Raw genomic sequence first — 26,428 nt, 5'->3', positions numbered from 1 at the left:
CCACCAGCTCTGCTGGCAGTTTGTTCCACGCTCACACAAACTCCTGAGTGAAGAAGTTTCCCTGCAAGCTCCCTTTAAATATTTCACCTTTCATGCTTAATGTATAGAGTCATAGAAAAGTACAGCACAGAAACAAGGCCTTTGGCCCATCGAGTCCATGCTGAACCATTTAAACTGCCTATTCCCATCGGTCTGCACCGGGACCACAGCCCGCCATACCCCAACCATCTATGTATCTATCCAAACTTCTCTTAATCATTGAAATCGAGCTCACCTGCACCACTTACACTGGCAGCTTGTTCCACTGTTTCACCCTCTGAGCGAAGAAGTTTTCCCTTATGTTCCCCTTAAACTTTTCACCTTTCATCTTTAACACATGATCTCTGGTTGTAGTCCCACCAGAAGCCTCCTTGCACTAGCCCTATCTATACATCTCACAATTTTGTATATCTTTAACAAATTTCTTCTCTATCTTCTACATTCTAAGGAATAAAGATCACAAGGTCACAAGACAAAGGAGCAGAAGTAGGCCATTCGGCCCATTATCTGATCCACCACCCCACCACGAGCTAAACTATTCTCCCATCTAGTTCCAATTTCCGGCTTTTTCCCCATATCCCTTGATACCCTGACTAATTAGATACCTATCAATCTCCTCCTTAAACACCCTCAATGATTGGGCCTCCACAGCTGTACGTGGCAATGAATTCCATAAATCCACGACCCTCTGGCTAAAAAAATTTCTCCTCATCTCTGTTTTAAATGGGTACCCTCTAATTCTAAATTAATTCTAATTCTAATTCTACTTTCTAAAGTCCTAACCTATTCAATCATTCCTTATAACTCAAGCCCTCCAGTCCAGGCAATATCCTTGTAAATCTTCTCTGTACTCTTTGAACCTTACACCTTTCCCGTAGGTAGGTGACCAAAACTGTGACCTCCAGTTCTAGTCCCACCCAACTTCACTGGAAGAAGCTAGTTTGCATTTACCCTATCTATACCCTTCATAATTTGCATCATCATCATCATCTATGGCCCACACACTCCTGTTTCAGGTCAAGTGGATCAATTCATAGGTATTTATTTCCTGTTCTCTGGCTACTGTCTCCAAATCATTTGTCTTTGCCTTCCTCTTGCTTTCTTCCCTTCAATCTTTCCCATAATTACTGTGCATTCTAACTCCTCCTTCCTGATCACATGTCCAATGAAGTTACGTTGCCTTTCCATGATCTCATACATTATTTCTCTTTTTGTACTTGCTCTGTTCATGCCATCCTCGTTAGATAGTTGTTTCATCCATGATATTCTTTGCATCCTCCTCAAAAACCACATCTCTGCTGCTTCAATTCATTTCCTCATGTTACTAGGTATTGTCCAACATTCTGATCCATATAACATAACTGGATGAACGTAACATTTCAGTGCTCTGAGGCGGTTTGTCAAGCCTAGTGTAGTGTTGGTCAGTATACTCTTCATTCTCGTAAAGGTGTCTTTTGCCATCCCTATTCTTCCCTTGATGTTCATGTCGCACCTGCCATCTGATGTCACCCAGCTTCCTAAGCAGCAAAAGTTCTGGACTTGTTTTATGTCAATTGATAGATAGACCCATTTTTGCACTTTCTTCAACAACTATATCAATTAAGTTTAGTAGTTCTTCCTCCATACTTGCAATTAACACAGTGTCATCTGCATATCTGAAATTTTTGATGTTTTCAACGCCAACTTTGATTCACAAGATGTCTCTTATTTTTTTTGTAATATTGTTTCACTGTACACATTAAACAAATCAGGGAAGAAAACACACCCTTGTCTAACTCCTTTCTTGATTTTCGTAAACTAAGTCACTTCTCCATCTACTCTTACAGCGGCAGTTTGTTCCCAGTACAGATTTCTGATTAGACGGAGGTCCGAATCTAGATCTAGAATTTCCTGTAATATTTCAAATAACTTATTGTGCTTCACTTTATCAAATGTTTTTGTATAGTTGATAAAACAAACAAATCTTTTTGCACTTGAATAGCTCGTTCTGATGGTATCCTTAACATCAGTATGGCGTTTTTTGTACTTCTGTCTTTCACAAAACCACATTGTTCTTTACCTATTTCAGCTTGTATCTTACTCTTAGCTCTTGAGATCAGAATTCTTAGAAGTATCTTAGTGATATGACTCATTAAACTTATGGTCCTATGTAATTCACATTCTGTTGCTCCAGGTTTCTTAGGAAGAGTGATAAATACTGATCTTTTCATCTCTTCTGGTATTATTCCAGTCTCTTAAATGTCATTGATTAAATCAGTAAGATTTTCAATTCCATATGCTTCTAGGGCAATAATTTGTTCTATTACTAATTCATCAGGACCTGCTGCCTTTCCTTTCCTCATTTTATTTATTGCATTATGAACTTCAGATTTTAGAATTTTTGGACCTTCAACGTTCATCTTAATTTCTGTTTTTTTTGCCTTGATCGTCTTCAAACAATTCCTGAATTTACTCAGCCCATCTGTTCACAATCTCATCTTTTTCCATGATAGTGGTACCGTCCTTTGCTTTCAAACACCCACCTGAAGACCAGAGGAGCTTTTCTCCAGTGATATTCTTGATTTGTTGATGTAACCTTTTTGGATCAGTGATAGGGATTCTTTCTAGTTGTTCACATTGCTGGTTTAACCATTCTTCTTTGGCTTTTTGACAGAAGCTTTTAACTTTTTTATCTAAGAACTTATATTCCATAGGATTTGCTTTCTTCAGTCTCCTTTTTTCCATCAGTTTTTTGATTTCATCTGTCACCCATTTATTCTTTGTGCCTTTATCTTTTTTAGGAATCACTGACTTTGTTGATTCTACCGAGGCATCCTTTAGAGAGTTAAACTTCATTTCTACATGATTGCTATCATCTTCAACAGATTTTATTTCTAGACCTTGAAATCTATTCCTTACTTCAATTGTAAATTTTTGTCTGACGTTTTCTTCTTTGATTAATTGTGAGTAGTCAAGGGATTGTTCAGGTTTTTGCTTCTTTAGTTTTATAATTTGCAATGCTCTGTCGAATCCTCCCCCATTCTCCTGTGCTCTGGGGAATGCTGTCCATATCTATACAGTCCTTCCCTACAACTCAAGTAAAGTCATGCAGTGTAAACTTGCATTTCTTCTTAAATCCGGATTCTAGAAGGAATCAATGAATCAATAAATAGATTGCATGAGGAGATGATAGAAATTAACAAGGTATCTTGCACTATGTGTGTGAGGGGGTGAGAAAGAGCTTTGTTTTGCTGGCGTTGTTCTGCTGAACATGTTATGTTGGTGTCGGAATGCGTGGTGTCACCTGCCGGCTGCCCCCAGCACATCCTTCCCACACACCCCTCCCACTGGGTCCCCTCCCCCCACTGTTCCCATCTGTCCATCACCCACACACTCCACCCACTGGGATTTCCCCTCCCCCACTGTTCCCATCTGTCCATCACCCACACACTCCTCCCACTGGGTCCCCTCCCCTCACTGTTCCCATCTGTCCATCACCCACACACTCCTCCCACTGGGTCCCCTACCCCCAGTGTTCCCATCTGTCCATCACCCACACACTCCTCCCACTGGGTCCCCTACCCCCACTGTTCCCATCTGTCCATCACCCACACACTCCTCCCACTGGGTCCCCTCCCCCCACTGTTCCCATCTGTCCATCACCCACACACTCCTCCCACTGGGTCCCCTCCCCCCAGTTCTCATCTGTCCATCACCCACACACTCTTCCCACTGGGACTCCTCCCCCCACTGTTCCCATCTGTCCATCACCCACACACTCCTCCCACTGGGTCCCCTCCCCCCACTGTTCCCATCTGTCCATCACCCACACACTCCTCCCACTGGATCCCCTCCCCCCACTGTTCCCATCTGTCCATCACCCACACACTCCTCCCACTGGGTCACCCCCACTGTTCCCATCTGTCCGTCACCCACACACTCCTCCCACTGGGTCACCCCCACTGTTCCCATCTGTCCATCACCCACACACCCCTCCCACTGGGTCCCCTCCCCCCACTGTTCCCATCTGTCCATCACCCACACACTCCTCCCACTGGGTCCCCTCCCCCCACTGTTCCCATCTGTCCATCACCCACACACTCCTCCCACTGGGTCTCCTCCACCCACTGTTCCCATCTGTCCATCACCCACACACTCCTCCCACTGGGTCCCCTCCCCCCACTGTTCCCATCTGTCCATCACCCACACACTCCTCCCACTGGGTCCCCTCCCCCCACTGTTCCCATCTGTCCATCACCCACACACTCCTCCCACTGGGTCCCCTCCCCCCCACTGTTCCCATCTGTCCATCACCCACACACTCCTCCCACTGGGTCCCCTCCCCCCACTGTTCCCATCTGTCCATCACCCACACACTCCTCCCACTGGGTCCCCTCCCCCCACTGTTCCCATCTGTCCATCACCCACACACTCCTCCCACTGGGTCCCTCCCCCCACTGTTCCCACCTGTCCATCACCCACACACTCCTCCCACTGGGTCCCCTCCCCCACTGTTCCCATCTGTCCATCACCCACACACTCCTCCCACTGGGTCCCCCCCACTGTTCCCATCTGTCCATCACCCACACACTCCTCCCACTGGGTCCCCTCCCCCCACTGTTCCCATCCTACACTCCTCTCCTCCCTCATTTGGTTCCATGCTCCACATTCCTCTCTTATCAGATCCCACCACCTGCACTCTTTGTAACTTCCACCCAGCACCTCCCAGCTTCTGTCGTTATTCCCACTCTCCGCTCCTCCATCTGCCTATCACTCCCCTCAGCTGAGCCCACCCATCACTTCCCAGCCTCTGTTACCATTCTCCCTCTCACCCTTCTCATCCGGATCCACCTATCACCTCCCCACCTCTGTCACTATTCCCACTTCCCCTCCTCCTTCTGCCTATCATCCCCTTCACCTCCCAGCCTTTGTCATTATTCCCCTCTCACCCCTCTCACCTTGATTCACCTATCACCTCCCAGGTCTTGCTCCCCCCATCCCCCCACCTCTTTACACTGGCTATCTCCCCTCTATCTGCCAGTTCAGATGAAGGGTATCGACCTGAAATGTCAACTGTCTATTTACCTCTACTGATGAGTTTGTTTTGGTTCCAGGTTCCAGCATGGGCAATCCCTTGTGTCAGGAGTCACTACTGAACTTGGGAGGAAAGATCCATGGATACCATGGCTCCAATTTGGATAAGAGTATAGAGGGAACCAGGCTGTTATTGTCACGGTCATCAGTAATGGCAGATCAGTGCATATAATCATCAGATAGTGGCTGTAAGGACATCATGATCTCTCTGTGGTTCAGCACAAGTTGATAGGATGCCTAACAAGGCTTTGCATATGTTGGCCTTCATTAGCTGGGGGATTGCGTTCAAGAGCTGCGAGGTACTGTTGCAGCTCTATAAAACCCTGGCTAGACCACACTTGGAATATTGGAATCTTACCCCTTCCCTGATATATTAAGTTTTTTCTCCCCTTCCTTCTTTTTTTTCTCTCTTTCTGCCCATCACTCTGCCTGATCTCCATCTCTCTCTGGTGCCCTCCCTCTTTCTTTTTCCCTAGGCCTCCCATCCCATGATCCTTTCCCTTCTCCAGCTCTGTATCCCTTTTGCCAATCAGTTTCCAGCTCTAAGCTTCACCCCACCCATCCGGTCTTCTCCTATCATATCGCATTTCCCCTTCCCCCTTCTACTTTCAAATCTCTTACTATCTTTCTTTTCAGTTAGTCCTGACGAAGGGTCTCGCCCGAAATGTCGACAGTACTTCTTCCTACAGATGCTGCCTGGCCTGCTGCGTTCCACCAGCATTTTGAATGTGTTGTTTGGAATATTGTGTTCAGTTCTGGTCACCTCATTACAGGAAGGATGTGGAAGCTTTAAAGAGGCTGCAGAGGTGATTTATCAGGATGCTGCCTGGGTCTTTTTTAAATTTAGAGATACACTATAGTAACAGGCCCTTCTGACCCGATGAGCCTGTTCAGCCAAATTGCACCCATCGGACCAATTGACTACTGACCCCTATGTCTTTGGAATGTGGGCGGAAACCAGAGCTCCCTGAGGAAACCAACAAAGACTGCGGCAGAATTGAACCCTGGTGGCTGTGCTGTAATAACGTTATGCTAACTGCTACACTACCATGCCATATTCAAGATCATGTCCTATTGAGGAAAGGTTGAGCGAGCTAGGACTTTTCTCTCTGGATTGAAGGAGGGTGAGAGATGACTTGACAGAGCTGTACAAGATGATAAGAGGTATGGATCAAGTGCGCGGCCAGAGACGTTTTGTAAAGCATTATTTATAAAGTGATTGGAGGAATGTATGAGGAAGTTGGAAGATCTATTTTACAGAGAGTAATAGGACATGGAACCTGTTGCTAGGGGTGGTGGTAGAGACAGATTCATCAGGGACATTTAGGAGCTTCTTAGATAGGTGCATGGATGAGAAAGATGGAGGGCTATGTGGGAAGCAAGGGTTAGATTGAGCCTGGAGTAGGTTAAAATGAAGCACAGCATGATGGGCCGAAGGGCCTGCAAGGTGCGACACTGTTCTACGAAGTCTCAAGGTGATCACATGGGTCAGCAACAGATGGTCTTGAGTTACAGGGAGAGGCAGGCCAGGCTAGGAATGAGCTCAAAGGGAGGAGACTGGGACAGTACCACTTTGATAAGGGAACTTGTGTAAATTGGGTGATGACGTTGTTCAATATGGCATTATTTTATTTTTATTTATTTAGAGGTACACCGCGGAACAGGCCCTTTAGGTCCAATGAGCTGCACTAGCCAGCTATTTCATTAGTGTTGCAGTGTGCGCATTCCCTCCATGTTGATAGTGATGTGTGTACCAGTATGCCACAATCCTTCTCATACAGTGCACTTTCTAACTCAAAACCCCCATTAGATATTTATCTCTAATATTTCTACATCCTATTTGTAATATTTTACATTTATTTACATTAAATTTCACCTGCCAGTTATTTGCCCACATCTGGATTTTGTTTAGATCTAATTGTAATGATTCTGCTGCCTGAATGTTATCAGCCCATCCCTCTAATTTAGTGCCATCTGCAAACTAAAAACAGCAGTGACCCTAACACTGATCCCTGCAGAACCCTACTTTTAACATCTTCTAGGTGTGAAAATGATCCGCCCACCATAACTAGTTGTTTTCTGTTTTGAGCCAATTCTGCACCCGTTTGCACATCTTACACTGAATCTCTACCTGCTGTAATTTGATTATTAACTTCCCATAGGGTACCTTGTCAAAAACCTTCGGTCACATTAGACCGGATAATTTTGAAAATGCCAGTTTCACATAAAAACGATAGGCGTCCACACTAGGTGTTTTAAAAAATATCTCGTCCACATTGAAATGGATATTTTGGCGAATCTCCTCCCACTGCGCATGTGCAGGTCACATCTACTGAAAACAAGCGACATTTTGGGTGTCGAATCTCGTTGTGTATGACGGTGCGTGTTTGTAGAATTACAGACTAGAAAAACTTAAATGACGGGCAGCTGTTGGCTCTCACTCAGGAGGACTTAAAACTAAAAAAAAACAAATACTGGAACGTATGGAAGCAACCGACAGGGAGTTCACGGACAGATTGACCCGGCTGACGATGAACATTTGAAAACTGACTAACTCTGTTACATTAATAAAGCACCTTGTTAAATGTATAAAACATGTCTGCATCAGTATTATCTTGTATTTCCATACAATGTTACATTAGGCTGTTACACATCTATTGACAGAGAAGTACTTGCGTAAATAGGTAAACCTTGCATATAAGCAAGGACAGAAAACAGGGCAAAGTGAGTATACTTATTTATTCATTAAGTTATGGGTCAAAGTATTTGGTGAGTACATTTCTAACTCTTCTGGCTTCAGTCTCATTGCCGTCTGTTCTGAAATTGTTAGGTTGTGTTGAAGAAAACAATAAAATGGTGCGCTGCCGTCACCATCTGTCAGAGTTCTCCAGTTACCCCATCCACACTGATCTGCCCAAGCGACATTTTCAAAATTACACACCCTGGAGAGCGTTTCTGAAAAGCTCCGGTTTCGGGGGATGAAAACATTATTTTAGTGTGGACGAAGAGAAAAAGCTTTGGTTACAGATTTATCCGGTGTAGTGTGGATGTAGCCTGAAAGTCCAAGTAACAGATAACAGTTGCTCTATTGTTATCATAAATTTTAATTGTCTCTTCATAGAACTCCAGCATATTTTCAAAAGGCTTTTGACAAGGTCCCACACAGGAGATTAGTGTGCAAACTTAAAGCACATGGTATTGGGGGTATGGTATTGATGTGGATAGAGAATTGGTTGGCAGACAGGAAGCAAAGAGTGGGAGTAAACGGGACCTTTTCAGAATGGCAGGCAGTGACTAGTAGGGTACCGCAAGGCTCAGTGCTGGGACCCCAGTTGTTTACAATATATATTAATAGACAATAGACAATAGGTGCAGAAGTAGACCATTCGGTCCTTCGAGCCTGCACCGCCATTCTGAGATCATGGCTGATCATCTACTATCAATACCCGGTTCCTGCCTTGACCCCATATCCCTTGATTCCCCTATCCATAAGATACCTATCTAGCTCCTTCTTGAAAGCATCCAGAGAATTGGCCTCCACTGCCTTCTGAGGCTGTGCATTCCACACCCCCACAACTCTTTGGGAGAAGAAGTTTTTCCTTAACTCTGTCCTAAATGACCTACCCCTTATTCTTAAACCATGCCCTCTGGTACTGGACTCTCCCAGCATCTGGAACATATTTCCTGTCTCTATCTTGTCATATCCCTTAATAATCTTATATGTTGCAATCAGATCCTCTCTCAATCTCCTTAATTCCAATGTGTACAAGCCCAGTCTCTCTAACCTCTCTGCGTAAGACAGTCCGGACATCCCAGGAATTAACCTTGTGAATCTACACTGCACTTCCTCTACAGCCAGGATGTCCTTCCTTAACCCTGGAGACCAAAACTGGACACAATACTCCAGGTGTGGTCTCACCAGGGCCCTGTACAAATAAAAAAAGGATTTCCTTGTTCTTGTACTCAATTCCCTTTATAATAAAGGCCAACATCCCATTAGCCTTCTTCACTGCCTGCCACACTTGCTCATTCACCTTCAGTGATTGATGAACAAGGACTCCTAGATCTCTTTGTATTTCTCCCTTACCTAACTCTACACCGTTCAGATAATAATCTGCCTTCCTGTTCTTACTCCCAAAGTGGATAACCTCACACTTATTTACATTAAACGTCATCTGCCAGGCATCTGCCCACTCACCCAGCCTATCCAAGTCACCTTGAATTCTCCTAACATCCTCATCACATGTCACACTGCCACCCAGCTTAGTATCATCAGCAAACTTGCTGATGTTATTCTCAATGCCTTCATCTAAATTGTTGATGTAAAACGTAAACAGCTGTGGTCCCAATACCAAGCCCTGTGGCACCCCACTAGTCACCACCTGCCATTCCGAGAAACACCCATTCACCACTACCCTTTGCTTTCTATCTGCCAACCAGTTTTCTATCCATGTCAATATCTTCCCCCCCAATGCCATGAGCTCTGATTTTACCCACCAATCTCCTATGCGGGACCTTATCAAATGCCTTCTGAAAATCGAGGTACACTACATCCACTGGATCTCCCTTGTCTAACTTCCTGGTTACATCCTCGAAAAACTCCAATAGATTAATCAAGCATGATTTGCCCTTGGTAAATCCATGCTGGCTTGGCCCAATCCTATCACTGCTATCTAGATTTGCCACTATTTCATCTTTAATAATGGACTCTAGCATCTTCCCCACTACTGATGTTAGGCTGACAGGACGATAGTTCTCTGTTTTCTCCCTCCCTCCCTTCTTAAAAAATGGGATAACATTAGTCATTCTCCAATCCTCTGAATCTAAGGAACATTGGAAAATGAATACCAATGTATCTGCAATTTCCAGAGCCACCTCCTTTAGTACCCTAGGATGCAGACCATCTGGACCTGGAGATTTGTCAGCCTTCAGTCCCATCAGTCTACTCATCACCGTTTCCTTCCTAATGTCAATCTGTTTCATTTCCTCTGTTTCCCTATGTTCTTGGCCCATCCATACATCTAGGAGATTGCTTGTGTCTTCCCTAGTGAAGACAGATCTAAAGTACTTATTAACTTCTTCTGCCATTTCCCTGTTTCTCATAACAATTTCACCCAATTCATTCTTCAAGGGCCCAACATTGTTCTTAACTAACTTCTTTCTCTTCACATACATAAAAAAGCTTTTGGTATCCTCCTTTATATTCCTGGCTAGCTTGTGTTCATACCTCATTTTTTCTCCCTGTATTGCCTTTTTAGTTAAGTTCTGTTGTTCTTTAAAAATTTCCCAATCACCTGTCTTCCCACTCACCTTAGCTCTGTCATACTTTTTTTTTAATGCTATGCAATCTCTGACTTCCTTTGTCAACCACTGTGGCCCCTTTCTCCCCTTTGAATCCTTCCTTCTCCAAGGGTGAACTGATTTTGCATCTTGTGCATTATTCCCAAGAATACCTGCCATTGCTGTTCCACTGTCTTTTCTGCTAGGATATCCATCCATTTAACTTTGGCCAGCTCCTCCCTCATGGCTCCATAGTCTCCTTTGTTCAACTGCAACACTGACACCTCCAATCTGCCCTTATCCTTCTCAAATTACAGATAAAAACTTAGCATATTATGGTCAATACCTCCTAATGGCTCCTTTACTTCAAGATCGCTTATCAAATCCTGTTCATTACACAAGACTAAATCCAGAATAGTCTTGTCCCTGGTCGGCTCTCGTACAAGCTGTTCCAAGAATGCATCCCGTAGGCACTCTAAAAACTCCCTATCCTGTGGTCCAGCACCAACCTGATTCTCCCAGTTCACCTGCATGTTGAAATCCCCCATAACTACTGCGACATTACCTTTGCCACATGCCAATGTTAACTCCCTATTCAACTTGCACCCAATATCCATGCTACTGTTTGGGGGCCTGTAGACAGCACCCATTAGGGTCTTTTTGCCCTTACTGTTCCTCAGTTCTATCCACACAGACTCTACTTCTCCTGATCCTATGTCCCCCCTTGCAAAGGACTGAATCTCATTCCTCACCAACAGGGCCACCCCACCCCCTCTGCCCACATTTCTGTCCCTACGACAGCAAGTATACCCTTGTACATTCATTTCCCAGGTCTGATCTCCCTGCAGCCATGTCTCCATTATCCCAACAACATCATAGTTACCCATTCGCACCTGAGCTTCAAGCTCATCCGCCTTATTTCTGACACTTCATGCATTCAGATATAGAATTTTTAGCCCATTTCTCCTTTCTCTGTTTAAATCACTGCCTATTTTGCTTAACCCAGCTCCCCGAACTCCCATCAGGCTATATGCCCCTTGAATTTTGTTGTCCTTCCCAAATTTACTTATTCTTTCTGCACATTTAACTCCATGTTCTGTCAGACCATCCCTCTGTACATGTGTTCTTCTTTTCACTTGCTCCGCCTCACCTTTCTCTACTACACACTTAATATTCCAGAACTGTATAGTCTTCACCTGTTCTTTATTCTTCATCTCGCTATCCTCTCTCACATTCTGGATTCCCCCCCCCCCCCACCACCCAGCAGCACTAGCAAACTTTCCTGCAAGAATGTTAGTACTTTCCTGCAAGAATGTTAGTACTTCCCTGCAAGAATGTTAATGATTTAGACGAGGGAATTAAATGCAGCATCTCCAAGTTTACGGATGACACGAAGCTGGGCGGCGGTGTTAGCTGTGAGGAGGATGCTAAGAGGATGTAGGGTGACTTGGATAGGTTAGGTGAGTGGGCAAATTCATGGCTGATGCAATTTAATGTGGATAAATGTGAGGTTATCCACTTTGGTTGCAAGAACAGGAAAACAGATTATTATCTGAACGGTGGCCGATTAGGAAAAGGGGAGATGCAACGAGACCTGGGTGTCATTGTACACCAGTCATTGAAGGTGGGCATGCAGGTACAGCAGGCGGTGAAAAAGGCAAATGGTATGTTGGCATTCTTAGCAAAAGGATTTGAGTACAGGAGCAGGGAGGTTCTACTGCAGTTGTACAAGGCCTTGGTGAGACCGCACCTAGAATATTGTGTGCAGTTTTGGTCCCCTAATCTGAGGAAAGACATTCTTGCCATAGAGGGAGTACAGAGAAGATTCACCAGATTGATTCCTGGGATGGCAGGACTTTCGTATGAAGAAAGACTGGATCGACTGGAATTTAGAAGATTGAGGGTGGATCTTATTGAAACGTATAAAATTCTAAAGGGATTGGACAGGCTAGATGCAGGAAGATTGTTTCCGATGTTAGGGAAGTCCAGAACGAGGGGTCACAGTTTAAGGATAAAGGAGAAGCCTTTTAGGACCGAGATGAGGAAAAACTTCTTCACACAGAGAGTGGTGAATCTGTGGAATTCTCTGCCACAGGAAACAGTTGAGGCCGGTTCATTGGCTATATTTAAGAGGAAGTTAGATATGGCCTTTGTGGCTAAAGGGATCGGGGGTATGGAGAGAAATCAGGTTCAGGGTTGGATGATCAGCCATGATCATACTGAATGGCGGTGCAGGCTCGTAGGGCCGAATGGCCTACTCCTGCACTTATTTTCTATGTTTCTATATTAGTAAAACACAATTTTCCCTTTCTGAACCCAAGCTGTCTTTCTGCTGACATGCCTGTTCTTATCAACTGCTTTTCCATATCATTTCTTTATTGATATTTCCATTATTTTACCTATGATACACATTATGCTTACTGGTCTATAGTTAGCAGAGTCAGAGCAGTCACCCTTCTTATTTACTGGGACAGCGTTAGCCCATTTCCATTCCTTAGGGATTCACCAGTCTGCACTGACTTTAGAAAGATACATGTTAGGGGTTTATATATATATAAAATTACAGATCTCTTTAAGTACCCTTGGATGTATGTTGTCTGGCCCAAGAGATGTATTACCTTCCACCCTTTTCAGCTGAAGCAGGACCTCACTTTCTAAATACATAAAAAATCAAAAATACATACTAAAATGCCAACAAATTCAAGAAGATAAATGCCAAGAAACAATTAAACACATCACAAGATCCTGCAGCAATTTAACTCAATCTGATTACTTACTCAGGCACAATCAAATGGTAAACATCATTCATCAAACTCCTGCTTTAAAATACAAACTCATAAAAGACACCATAAATACAAGCCTGCTCCAGTTTTAGAGTCAGAGCCCTACTATTACATTACAACTGATCCAATATTCCAGATAGGACAATCCATCAAAATCATCCAGATATAATTTTACAGGATAAACAAGAAAGAACAACATATATTGATGTGCTATATTGGCACTAGAAGCATTCTGACACTTGCAGACAACCCAACACAATCCTCAGACATTGTAGGTTGTTGTCACAAATGGCACATTTCACTGTATGCTTTGATGTTTTGGTGTACAAGAGACAAACAAATCTAATTTAGTCTATTCATGAGGCTGGGCAAACTATTGGAGAGAACATTTGTAAGGACTGTAAATGTTATTTATGAATTGATCAACAATGGATTTATTGAAGGAAGCTATGGTCCGATAAACAAGACGTCACTCTTTGAAAAGGATAAAATAAAGAATGTTCTCAGCCTTTGAAAAGGGGCACAATTTGCATTAAATCATCCCTGCATGGTGACCTGGCAGCTTTTATTGCCCTTCTCTACACAGAGGAGGAATTATCTGTAGCAACACATACAAAGTGCTGGAAGAAATCAGCAGCCAGGCAGCATCTGTGGTAGAGAATACACAGTTGAAGTCTGGGGGCCAAGAACCTTTAAAAGGACTTCCCCAGATGTTGCCTATCCTGTTGAGTTCCTCCAGCATTTTTGTGTGCATTGAGTGTGATGCTCTAGATTTCCAGCATCTGCAGGATCTCTTGTGTTAAGGCACAAAAATACAACTGCAGATGCTGTGGATCGAAGAATACATACCTCTCAGCCCGAAATGTTGGCTACTCTTTTCTCACGGATGCTGCCTGACCTGCTGAGTTCTTCCAGCGTTGTGTACATATTCTTGTGTTAAGGAATTGTCTAAAGTTTGGTTCAAAACCTTGGATCAAAATCCAAAACATCGACAATTTGAGAAGGGATCCTGGCCCCAGTGCAATTCAGGCCAATCCAAGGGCCAAAGGGTGACATCTGGATTGTCAGTGCAAGTCTTTTGAGGACTACTCTTCCCTTACATTACAACTCTCACCCTTATGGATTCAGAGCAAAAAATATTAGCCAACTGAAAGTCTACACAAGGTCAGTAAACCTTGAGTAACATTCAATCTGTATATCTCCCAGAAGGTTGATAAACTCCATAGAATTCAGGTGTCTGTGTTATGTGCAAACAAGATAAGAACCCACTTTATGTTAGAACTCAATGCATTCAAGTAGCATTTAGCCCTCTGTTATTTTTAGTTAAATCTCTATTTAAATAGGTCACATTGTCCTTCAGGAACACTTGAATAGCAATCTAAAATTCCATAGATGCTGGATAAAAGCAGACAAGGCCTGACTTTGGTCTTCAGATTACCAGGAGAAAGTGTTTCTGACCCATAAAGTTATAAAACTGCCAGTCCTGATGAAGGGTCTCAGCCCGAAACGTTGACTGTACTCTTTTCCACAGATGCTGCCCGGCCTGCTGAGTTCCTCCAGTATTTTGTATGTGTTGCTTGGATTTCCAGCATCTGCAGATTTTCTCTTGTTTGTGATCAGAAAACTAGCAGCGTTTGCTATTTATCATGGGCAATCTTCAATGTCCTTTTTCTGCACGAACCCCACACCCATTCCTTCCCTTAACATGTCAAAATCACCCATCTCTGTTCAACTAAAGGTGATCAAATCTCCAGAGTCCAGGGGTCTGAATACCGACGACTTGCCAACATATAATGCAAGATATCACAGCCCCGCATCTCCGCATCAAACTGCCAACTGCTCATTCTGGGATGGTGAATCTTGGTTCTGGACCTCTCAGCTGGGGAAATAGTCTCGCTGTATCTGCCTAGTAGCTTTGCATGTTTAGGGTAAATGCAAACTAGCTTCTTCCAGTGAAGTTGGGTGGGACTAGAACTGGAGGTCACAGTTTTGGTCACCTACCTACGGGAAAGGTGTAAGGTTCAAAGAGTACAGAGAAGATTTACAAGGATATTGCCTGGACTGGAGGGCTTGAGTTATAAGGAATGATTGAATAGGTTAGGAGTTTATTCCTTGGAATGTAGAAGGTTGAGAGGAAATTTGTTAAAGATATACAAAATTGTGAGATGTATAGATAGGGCAAGTGCAAGGAGGCTTCTGGTGGGACTACAACCAGAGGTCATGGGTTAAGGGTGAAAGGTGAAAAGTTTAAGGGGAACATAAGGGGAAACTTCTTCGCTCAGAGGGTGAAACAGTGGAACAAGCTGCCAGTGTAAGTGGTGCATGCAAGCTCGATTTCAATGATTAAGAGAAGTTTGGATAGATACATAGATGGTTGGGGTATGGCGGGCTGTGGTCCCGGTGCAGACCGATGGGAATAGGCAGTTTAAATGGTTCAGCATGGACTCGATGGGCCAAAGGCCTTGTTTCTGTGCTGTACTTTTCTATGACTCTATACATTAAGCATGAAAGGTGAAATATTTAAAGGGAGCTTGCAGGGAAACTTCTTCACTCAGGAGTTTGTGTGAGTGTGGAACAAACTGCCAGCCGAGCTGGTGGATGCAGGTTCGATTGCAACACTTAAGAGAAGTTTGGATGCATTCATGGATAGAAGGAGTATGGAGGACAACGTTACAGACGGAACTGGGCAGAATAAGTTCGGCATGGACTAAATGTGTTCTTTGAGTCTCTGACTCAGCAAGGCTGTTCTCTCATTAGAAGCAATCATGGCTGAGCCTTAGCATGAAGTCCACAGTATTCTCCAATATCCAATACATAACAATGGTCCTCAAATTAGTGGCACCCAAGTAGGTCACATTTATAATGGCAGGTGATGTTTAATGTACATGTGTAATTACGTAGATGTGCTCGCCTCCCCCTGAATCCAGCGAGTGCAGGAATCAATTGTGCTAAAGCACGTTCAGCCTCGTCTTTGCTGTACAAGTGCCCCCAGGAAACATGGACCAAATACAGAAATATTCCCCAGCATCTCCCTTCTGTACATCCTGTATAAACAGAGAGGCATCTAAAGCATCAGCCACGTTTGTTTGTGTGAACCGTATGCGCTCAGTCCCCACGGAATAATCGACTCCCTTTATTGAATCGTATTTGGCCAAGATCATCCCCAATTTTTCCCAATTGGCCTTCGTATATGTCAGGGGTTGATGTGCTGGCCAAAATCTACAGGATAATAGTGCCCCCCCACCTTCAGACACCGTGACCTGTTGATAAACAGTCAAGTATGACCCTTCATCATGTAAGCAGTGATAAATCCCTTTGGCATTGTGCAGTATTATATTACTCCTGAGAGGATTTGTCTCCTCCGCCAATTCTCTTTCCTTCTGTGTTCTGCCGTCCACGCCTTTCTTCTGCTCTGTCATGGCTAGTACATTTCCAGTGAATCCCCAGACCATCTGGGCAAGGACTATGAATCCTATCCATCTCTGGAGTGACATGTTCCTGTGGAGGAAACAATGGGACGCCTTAGAGTCATAGAACATAGAACCACTACAGCACAGGAAAAGGCCCTTCCGCCCCTATTAATCTGAGCTCATCTGGACCGGGGGTTCCAAACCTTTTTTATGCCATGCAACCCCTATCATTAACCAAGGTTGGACCCCAGCTTTGAACTCCTGATCTGGACCATAGCCCTCTGAACATCACCCATCCATAGATTTATCCAAACTTCTCTTAAACCTTGAAATCAAACCTGCATAGGCCACTTCCACATTGTCACAACATTCTGAGTGAAGTTCCCCTCATATACTCCCAAAAATATTTCACCTTACACCCTTAACATAGAACATTAAACATAGAATATTACAGCACATGAGCCCATGATGCCATGCTGACCTTTTAACCTACTCTAAAGTCAGTCTAATCCTTCCCTCCCACATAGCCACCCATTTTTCTCTCATCTATGTGCCTATCTAAAATTTTCTTAAATGGCCCTGATATATCTGGCTCTACCACCACTCCCTGGCAGGGTGTTTCATAGACCCACCTCTCTCTGGGTACAGAAACTACCTCTGACATTTTCCAGTCACCTTAAAATTATGCTCCCCCGCATTGCCTTCTCCACCCTGGGAAAATGCCCCCAGTTGTCCACTCGATCTATGCCTCATAGAGATGCTCTCTTAATTCAGGCAGCACCCTGGCAAATCTCCTCTGCACCCTCTCCTAAAGCTTCCACATACTTCCTGTAATGAGGAGACCAGAACTGAACACCAGGATTTTATGGAGCTGCAACATTACATAGCGGCTCTTGAACTCAATCCCCTGACTAACGAACGTCAACACACCATACACCTCCTGAACCACCCCATCAACTTGTGCTGCTACTTTGAGCAGCAACTTTAACCTGTGACCTCTAGTTCTAGTCTAACCCAACCTCAGTGGAAAAAACTTGCTTGCATTTACCCTATCCTTACTCCTCATAATTTTGTATACCTCTATCACATCTCTCCTTGTTCTCCTGTGCTCCAGAGAATTAAATCTTAACCTATTCAACATTTCTCCATACTCAGTTCCTCAAGTCCCCTAGGATCCACGTATTAGTCTTCTGTGTGCATTGCACTTGAGGTGCATTTATTATGGTAATCTGACACATGAGTTGCACCGTGGTAGAAGCAAACAAGTATAGTTTTAGCTTAGTCTTAATTTTAGTTTAGTCTAGTTGAGGATTAGAGGCAAGTTCATTCCTCAACTCCCTATATTCAAAAGAATGAAGTCCTGCCCTGCCCTGCCCTATAACTCATGCACTCAAGTTCTGGCAACATCCTCTGCATTCTTTCCAGTATAACAATATCTCTCCTATAACAGGGTAACTAACACTGATTTCACTTTAATGGAAACATACAGTGAAAGGTGCTGGTTACGCCAACAGCCAACTGCTATCTCACTAACGTCTTGTACAACTACCATGTAATATCCCAATGATCAGTTGGTTGATTTAACTCATTGGTTGACCACATTTGATGTTCCCTAGTTGTGGAGCTGATCTAACTGTGGGATAAATACCATGCTTTGTACATCACTGCTGATCTCATTGTCATACATTTCATGTTAGGTCTGGAATTCAGGGTCAAGCAAATCAAATTTATCTCCAAGATTGTCGGTGCTCTCGTCCAAACTTACATTGAACACTTGGTCAGATTCAGCAAGTTTCAGCCGTTTGCCATGGTGTAAGGGTGATTGACACCCATCAACACAGTCTGAGCAGACTCAATGTAAAACACCCTGTCTATAAATGGCCACGCCGAGATGACACCAGGATTGATACCCCCTTGTCCCTCAAAGGGCTAAATTGCCTCCCATCTGGAGGGCATGATGTGATTTCCCCTCCTTCCCAAAATCTCAGTTCCGAGCAGATTATGCCCATGTTCAGTTGGTGATGAATTTGTGTCATCGACCATTGAACGCACACATTGACCTGTTTTATCTCTGAGACTACAATGGGTTTGGTCAGAGTTTCACCAACAAGGGAATCAAGAGAGGTCTGTACCAATGGACCAAACCATGACTGGTGGAACAAAAATGAACCACAGAGACAATCCAACCAGCTATCAGAAACAATTGAAGGAAGCTTCATTGGTATTACCTTTTTCCTGGGTCTCAACGCAGGGCGATGTGGTTAGTCTTGTTCACCCCTTCAGTGATGACTTTGGCCTTTTATACCCTGCCTGTACAGCCCTGCACACTCTGCTGGACTTCATTGGCTCTGGTCCAAGACTTTCTACCAATCGTGACCACGAACGGGGCATTGGACAAATTTAGCCCTGGTGTCTCTGTTGTAAGTGAGCCTTTAAAACAGTGGGTAATGGTTAATAAGATCAATGCGAATGCCAGTATCATACACATCCTGGTAATGTCTCCACCCTGTCTCAACCTGGCCACCCACGGAACCAGATCTTAAAAACCACACCACGTCACCACTAGTACCCAGGCACCTGCATCGTTTTCGACTCTGACAGAATACATGCACCCAGACCCCAAAATGGGACTGATGTTTCCCAAGTATTTATCACTCATCTGGTGACTGACCAGGTCCAGCCAGAAGGCCACTGGGAGTTCCTCTCATCCCCACCGCCTGCCCCTTTTCCAAAGTTCCACCAAGGCTGACAGATTTGGAGAGAGAGGGAAACAGAGAGAGAGAGAGAGAAAGAGAGAGAGAGAGAGAGAGAGAGAGAGAGAGAGAGAGAGACAGAGAGACAGAGAGGGAGGAAGAGGGAGGGATACACAGGGAGAAAGAGTGATGGAGATATAGAGAGAGAAGAGACACACACACACATGCGAGGGATACAGGAAATACACAATCTGCTGCAGATCAGATCAGAAGCATTCAAGTCTCGTGACCAAGAAAGTTATGAGAGGTCCAAGTACAATATCTCACGGGCAAAGTGGTAATTCTGGATTCAACTTAAATCAATATAAGATTCCTGACAGCTGTGGTGGGGCTTGAATGCTATCACCTCTCAGAAAGTGACAGCAAGTAACATAGGCGACAACAAGGCTTCAATTCCAGATGCGTTCGTTGCCTTCTATGCTTACTTTCACAGTCAAAACATGGAGGAACCATCATAGCACATAGAGTAGTACAGCATATTACAAGCCCTTTGGTCCACAATGTTGTGCTGACCCTCAAACCCTGCCTCCCATATAACCCCCCACCTTAAATTCCTCCATATACCTGTCTAGTAGTCTCTTAAATTTCACTAGTGTATCTGCCTCCACCACTGACCCAGGCAGTGCATTCCACACACCAACCACTCTCTGAGTGAAAAACCTTCCTCTAATATCCTCCTTGAACTTCCCTGCCCTTACCTTAAAGCCATGTCCTCTTGCACTGAGCAGTGGTGCCATGGGGAAGAGGCACTGGCTATCCACTCTATCTATTCCTCTTACTATCTTGTACACCTCTATCATGTCTCCTCTCATCCTTTTCTGCACAGAGTAAAGCCCTAGCTCCCTTAATCTCTGATCATAATCCATACTCTCTAAACCAGGCAGCATCCTGGTAAATCTCTTCTGTACCCTTTCCAATGCTTCCACGTCCTTCCTATAGTGAGGCGACCAGAACTGGACACAGTACTCCAAATGTGGCCTAACCGGAGTTTTATAGAGCTGCATCATTTCATCGCGTCTCTGAAACTCTATCCCTCGACTTATGAAAGCTAACACCCCATAAGCTTTCTTAACTATCCTATCTACCTGTGAGGTACCATCATGAACTCTCACAGCCCCCCCTCCCCGGATGAACCTGTGATTTCAGTCTATGAGGCCAACATGAGAGCATTCTTCAGGGGGGTGAACACACAGAAAGCATCCAGCCCAGGTGGGGTACCTGACCGAGTACTAAAGACCTGTGCTGATCTGGTGGCCAGACATTACACTCTCACTTTGGCAGGCTGAGGTACGCACCCACTTCAAACAGGCTTCGATTATGCCAGAGGCTAAGAAGAACATGCCAACCTGCCTCAGGGACTATTATCCATTGCACTTACACTGACAGTGATAAAGTGTTTTGAGAAGTTGGTGATGGAACATATCAACTCCTGCCTGAGAAATGGCTTGGATCTGCTCCAATTTGCCTACCAGAGCAACAGCAGATGCCATTTCATTGGCTCTTTACTCAACCCTGGAAACGTGGAGAGCAAAGATGCTCTTTATCGACTACAGTTTGACATTCAATACTATCATCCCCTCAAAAGTAATCAATAAGCTTCAAGACCTTGACCTAAATGTGTAGTTGGATCCTTGATTTGCAGACCCTAATCAGTTTGGAGTGGCAACAACATTTCTCCACTATCTCCATCAGCAGAGGTGCACCATGAAGCTGTGTGCTTAGTCCCCTGCTCTGCTCACTTTACACTTATGGCTGTGTGGCTAAGCACAGCTCCTATGCCATATTTAGGTTTGCTGATGACATCACTATTGTGGGCCGAAGCAATGGTGGCAATGAATCAGCACACAGGCGGGAGATTGAAAATCTGGCTGAGTGGTGGCATAACAACAACCTCTCACTCAATGTCAGCAAGACCAAGGAGCTGGATATTGACTTCAGGAGGAGAAAACTGGAGTCCTTGAGCTAGTTCTCATCAGGGGATCGGAAGAGGAGAGGGTTAGCAACTTTAAATTCTTCTGTGTTATCAATTTAGAAGACCAGTGCTGGGCCCACCACGGAAATGCAATTACAGAGAAAGTGCAGGAGTAACCCTTCTTCCTTAGAAGCTTGTGAAGGTTTGGCATGACATCTGAAACTTTGACAAACTTCTATAGATGTGTGGTGGAGAGAATATTGATTGGCTACATCATGCCCTTGAACAGAATGTCCTATAAAAAGTATTGGATACAGTCTGGGTCCATCATGAGCAAAGCACTGGCAACACACACAAAATTCTGGAGGATCTCAGCAGGCGTCTGGCTGAGACCCTTCCAAAATGTTGCATGTTTACTCCGGTCTTTTAGGGACAGAAGGGCCTTTTCCTGTGCTGTAGTGGTTCTATGCTCTATGACTCTGAGGCATCCCATTGTTTCCTCCATTGGAACATGCAACTCCATTGATGGATAGGATTCATAGTCCTTGCCCAGATGGGCTCTATTGTAGTCGACTGTGGATTGATAGCCTGAGTTTTTGACTCTTATTGCATGATGGACATACCATTTGTGCCTGCTGCCTTGTATGTACTAGATGTGCTTTGTGCTGAGTATGACTGTTGGTGTTATGTTTTGCACCCTGACCCTGGAGTAACGCTCTCTCTCTCTCTCTTTGGCTGTATTCATGAGTATTCGTGTATGGTTGAATGACAATTAAACTTGAATTGAATTGAAATATGTGGGGCATAGACACAGCTGATAGAGTCTTTTTCTCAGGGTGGTAATGTCAAGGCCATAGCTTTAATATGAGAGAGGGAAAGTATAAAGGAGTCATTTCTTTTTATACAGACAGTGGTGAGTGGCTGCCAAGCAATGTTCCCACTAATTTCTAATGATCAGTGTGCACAAAAATCAGGTGCTGTGCAATTTTTTGTCCAGTGACAACAACATATGCACACTGAATTCTATATATAGAGGGTTTTATTTTAACAGCTAGCAAGACACTTTCAGTAGGAACTTTGATCTTCTCTGGGTTTGATCGTTTGAACATTTGCATCGTGACAATACACACAGGTAGCACCAGTTTCCGTATCGTACATAAATATTTCAGTAACTGCTCGTTCCTGACTTCACGAGCTTTCCATGTAGCAGCTTCTACTGTTTCATTAGCCATTCCGCTTTCAATGAACTAGCTGCTTCACACCCTTTGCTTCTTTGACATAGTGAATCAATCATACCGTCAATAAAAACAGTATAATTAAGCCAGTTCTAAAGCTTGTAGACAAATCATTGTCAGCACCATCCGCATCAGAAACCGGAGAAGGAAATGTGATCGTGTACAATCGTGAAATATACTTAACATGCCAATGAGGTAGACCGTGACAACCTTTAGTGCGCAGTTTAAATTCCCTTGTGTGCTAGCAGCAAAAGATGTGTGAGCACGCTCACCCCAGAGGGAAAACTGTTGCCAAGGTGGGCAGTGGAGGCAGAAACAACAACAACCTTTATGTAGTATTTAGACAGACACAGGGGCAGAGTGATGTACCCTACATGTGGGCAAATAGATGCATTTCAATCGATGTCACAGTCAGTGCAGACATAAAAGGCCTAACGGCCAGTTCTTGTGTTCTACATTCGGCACGGTTAGCGCATAGTTCATAGTTTCACAGTGCCAGTTTTCACCTATCAGAGTTCAATTCCGGCCGCTGCCTTTAAGGAGTTTGTGCGTTCTCCTTGTGACTGCGTGCGTTTCCTCCCACATTGCAAGATGTACAAGTTAAGGTTGGTACGTTATGGGCACGCTACGTTGCACTGGATGCTAGTGACACTTGCCCCAGCTCAATCCTCACTGACTTGATGCAAACGATGCATCTGTCTGTATGTTTCAATGTACATGTGGCAAATAAAGATAATCTTTAAAAAAGAACTATAATCTTTCTACGTTCTGAGGCAAAGGGACAGACTGGAGCCAAGATCGGGATGTGTGTGATCGCTTCTTAACTGTTGAACATCTTGAATGTTCCTAACCACATTAGTGATTAACAACAGGTAAATGGTAACCTGTTGGAGAGAGGTGTGCCCTAATTCTGGACCCTGCGCTGTGTGAGAATGTTTGGCTGCAACAAGCCAGTGTGGAGCTTTCGACATTTCTTTGACAGGGTCACAGTGCGTAAATAACAGAGCAAACCATGGTGACTGGAACAAGACCAACAACACTGTCCCAATGCTCAATCCTCCTACAAGTGACCAGGTGCTGTGTCTCACTGTGGCCGATGTGAGAAGAACCCTGTGCAGGGTCAACCCACGGAAGTCTCAGGAAGTGGGAATAAAGGAATCCTATTCTGGCTGGCTGCTGATTACCAGTGGAGTTCCACAGGGGTTGGTGTTGGGACCGCGGCTTTTTACGATGTATGTCAATGAATTGGACTATGGTATTAATAGATTTGTGGCTAAATTTGCCAATGATACAAAGATAGGTGGAGGGGCGGGTAGTGTTGAGGAAACAGAGAGCCTGCAGAGAGACTTAGATAGTTTAGAGGAATGGGCAAAGAAGTGGCAAATGAAATACAATGTTGGAAAGTGTATGGTCATGCACTTTGGTGGAAGAAATAAATGGGCAGACTATTATTTAGATGGGGAGAGAATTCAAAATGCAGAGATGTAAAGGGACTTGGTAATCCTTGTGCAAGATATACTAAAGGTTAACCTCCAGGTTGAGTCGGTTGTGAAGAAGGCGAATGCAATGTTGGCTTTCATTTATAGATGTATAGAATATAAGAACAGGGATGTGATGTTGAGGCTCTATAAGGCACTTGTGAGACCACACTTGGTGTACTGTGTGAAGTTTTGGGCTCCTTGTTTAAAAAATATATTCTGGCATTGGAGAGGGTTCAGAAAAGATTCATAAGAAGGATTCCAGGAATGAAAGGGTTACCATATGAGGAACATTTGGCAGCTCTTGGGCAGTATTCCCTGGAGTTCAGGAGAATGAGGGGGGGATCTAATAGAAACATTCCGAATGTTAAAAGGTCTAAACAGGTTAGATATGGCAAAGTTATTTCCATATTCCAGGACAAGAGGGCACGACTTCAGGATTGAAGGATGTCCTTTTAGAACTGAGATGCGGAGAAATTACTTTAGTCAGAGGGTAGTAAATTTGTGGAATTTTTGCGAGTGGTGTGGAGACCCAGTCATTTGGTGCATTTAAGGCAGAGATAGACAGGTTCTTGATTAGCCAGGGCATAAAAGGCTATGGGGAGAAGGCAGATGAGTGGGGAAGAGTGGAAGAGTTGGATCAGCCCGTGATTGAATGGCGGAGCAGACTCAATGGACAGAATGGCCTACTTCTGCTGCTGTATCTCATGGTCTTATCATTCTCATCATGGGTGCCCCCAGGGCTGTGTGCTGAGCCTATGGCTGTACACTCTGAGGGGAGGATGCTGCAGAAGCTACTGAGCATTATGGACAATCCTTCTGCCCCCTCCATGACCTACTGGGCAAACAGAGGAGCACCTTTAGTAACAGTCTGATTCCACCAAGGTGCATCACTGAATGCCACGGGAACTCCTTTCTCCCTGTGGCAATAAGACTCTACAACTCCTCCTCCTTAAGTTGGTTTCATTGCACATCTGTATTTTACTCTATTACTTTTAAATGCATATTTTGTATTTTTCCATAACTCAATGCTTACATTTTGCATTTTAAAGTATATATTTCTGACTGAACAACCTTGCAACAATAATTGAATTGAATTGAATTGACTTTATTTCTAACATCCTTCACATTCATGAGGAGTAAAAATTTTTACGTTACATCTCCATCAGGATAAACAAAGTTTTATCTTATCATATCTCATATTAAGTGTTCCTGTTTGTTTAAATAACTCATTACAGGTTATACGTATAAATACGTGAATTGCATACGTCATCGTGCTACCACTTGATATGCGAGTGCCTCACTTAAAGTAAACATGAAGTTAGTCCCACATTTCAGACCCCCACGTCTTCTTTTGAATTAGTATAATGTTTTGAAGTTTCAAAACATAACATTGGTGATGGTTGATAGATACTTGATTAGTCAGGGCGTGAAAGGATACGGGGAAAAGGGAAGAGATTGAGGCTCAGAGGGAAGTGGATCAGCCATGATGAAATGGCAGAGCAGACTCAATGGGCCAAAAGGCCTAATTACGCTTCAATGTCTTATGGTCTTATCTATTTTCTTTTTGATATTTAGCATTTTCGGTAACACATTTTGTTAAAATGGATTGAAGAGTTTAGAAAGGAATGGTATCTATAGGGACACATTTGTCCCTGGGGCACTGGAGGCTGCGTTGGCAGAAGTTCATTCAATAACGAGAGGCATAGAAAGGGTAGGCAGTGTCTTTTTCCCAGGGTGGAAATGTCAAGCACTTGAGGAACAGCTCAAAAGGGAAGCTTAAAGAAGGTTCATATGCTGGAAATCTGGAGCAACACACAAAATGTTGGAGGAACACAGCAGGTCTGGCAGCATTGTGGTCTGTAAGTCTGGAGGTTAGAGGCCTGGAGGCAGCCTATCCTGAGGCTGGAAGCCCGTCTTTGTGTTTGGTGTGTTGTCTGTCTGTGTTCCACTGAACATTGTTGGCATGTGGAGCGACACTTCCAGGCTGACTGCAGCACATCCTTACATTGCATTTGTTGTTGATGCAAACGACACACTTCACTGTCTGTTTTGATGTACAGGTTTATTTTTTTAGCGGCCATTCTTGTCCGGTGTGTGGTGTTAGGATTGGTCTCCTTTCGGATTAACCCGGTCACGATAGGAACGTTCCTGACTCGACCCTTGTTTTTTTTTTTACAAGGCCGAGTGGCTAACTCGGCATTCAGCCCTGCACGGATGGAAAGCGTGCTCGGGGGTGGCCCGGCTTGGATTTGGACTCGGAAGCCTTTGCCCCAGAGCCCGGTGCTGATGCCATTGCGCCACCAGCCGGCCAGATGTACAGGCGATAAATTCATAAACCACATCTCATCGCTGGAGTGAAATGGACAGATAGTGTTGTGCTCCAAGACCCTTCATCAGGACTGGAAAGAGGGGAGATAGTCAGCATAAAGAAGTGAGGCCAAGGACAGGAGTAAGAGCTGGCA

At 44.2% G+C, this 26,428-nt stretch overlaps 1 protein-coding gene across 1 annotated transcript in view; it reads right to left on the bottom strand.

The window, feature by feature from the left end:
- Positions 1–26,308, bottom strand: part of LOC132380880 (acidic mammalian chitinase-like) — a 61,339-nt gene extending 35,031 nt beyond the window's left edge. Inside the window, exons 1-2 of the mRNA XM_059949799.1 lie at positions 26,160–26,308; positions 16,516–16,673 (exon numbers count right to left, since the gene is read on the bottom strand). Of these exons, the coding sequence (XP_059805782.1) occupies positions 16,516–16,673; positions 26,160–26,308 (307 nt within the window). The remainder of the gene's footprint in view (positions 1–16,515; positions 16,674–26,159) is intronic.
- Between the last annotated feature and the right edge of the window lie 120 nt (positions 26,309–26,428).

This window comes from Hypanus sabinus, chromosome 25 (genome assembly GCF_030144855.1).
Source record: "Hypanus sabinus isolate sHypSab1 chromosome 25, sHypSab1.hap1, whole genome shotgun sequence".
Taxonomy (NCBI): Eukaryota; Metazoa; Chordata; class Chondrichthyes; order Myliobatiformes; family Dasyatidae; genus Hypanus; species Hypanus sabinus.
This window is presented reverse-complemented; position numbering and strand designations above follow the sequence as displayed.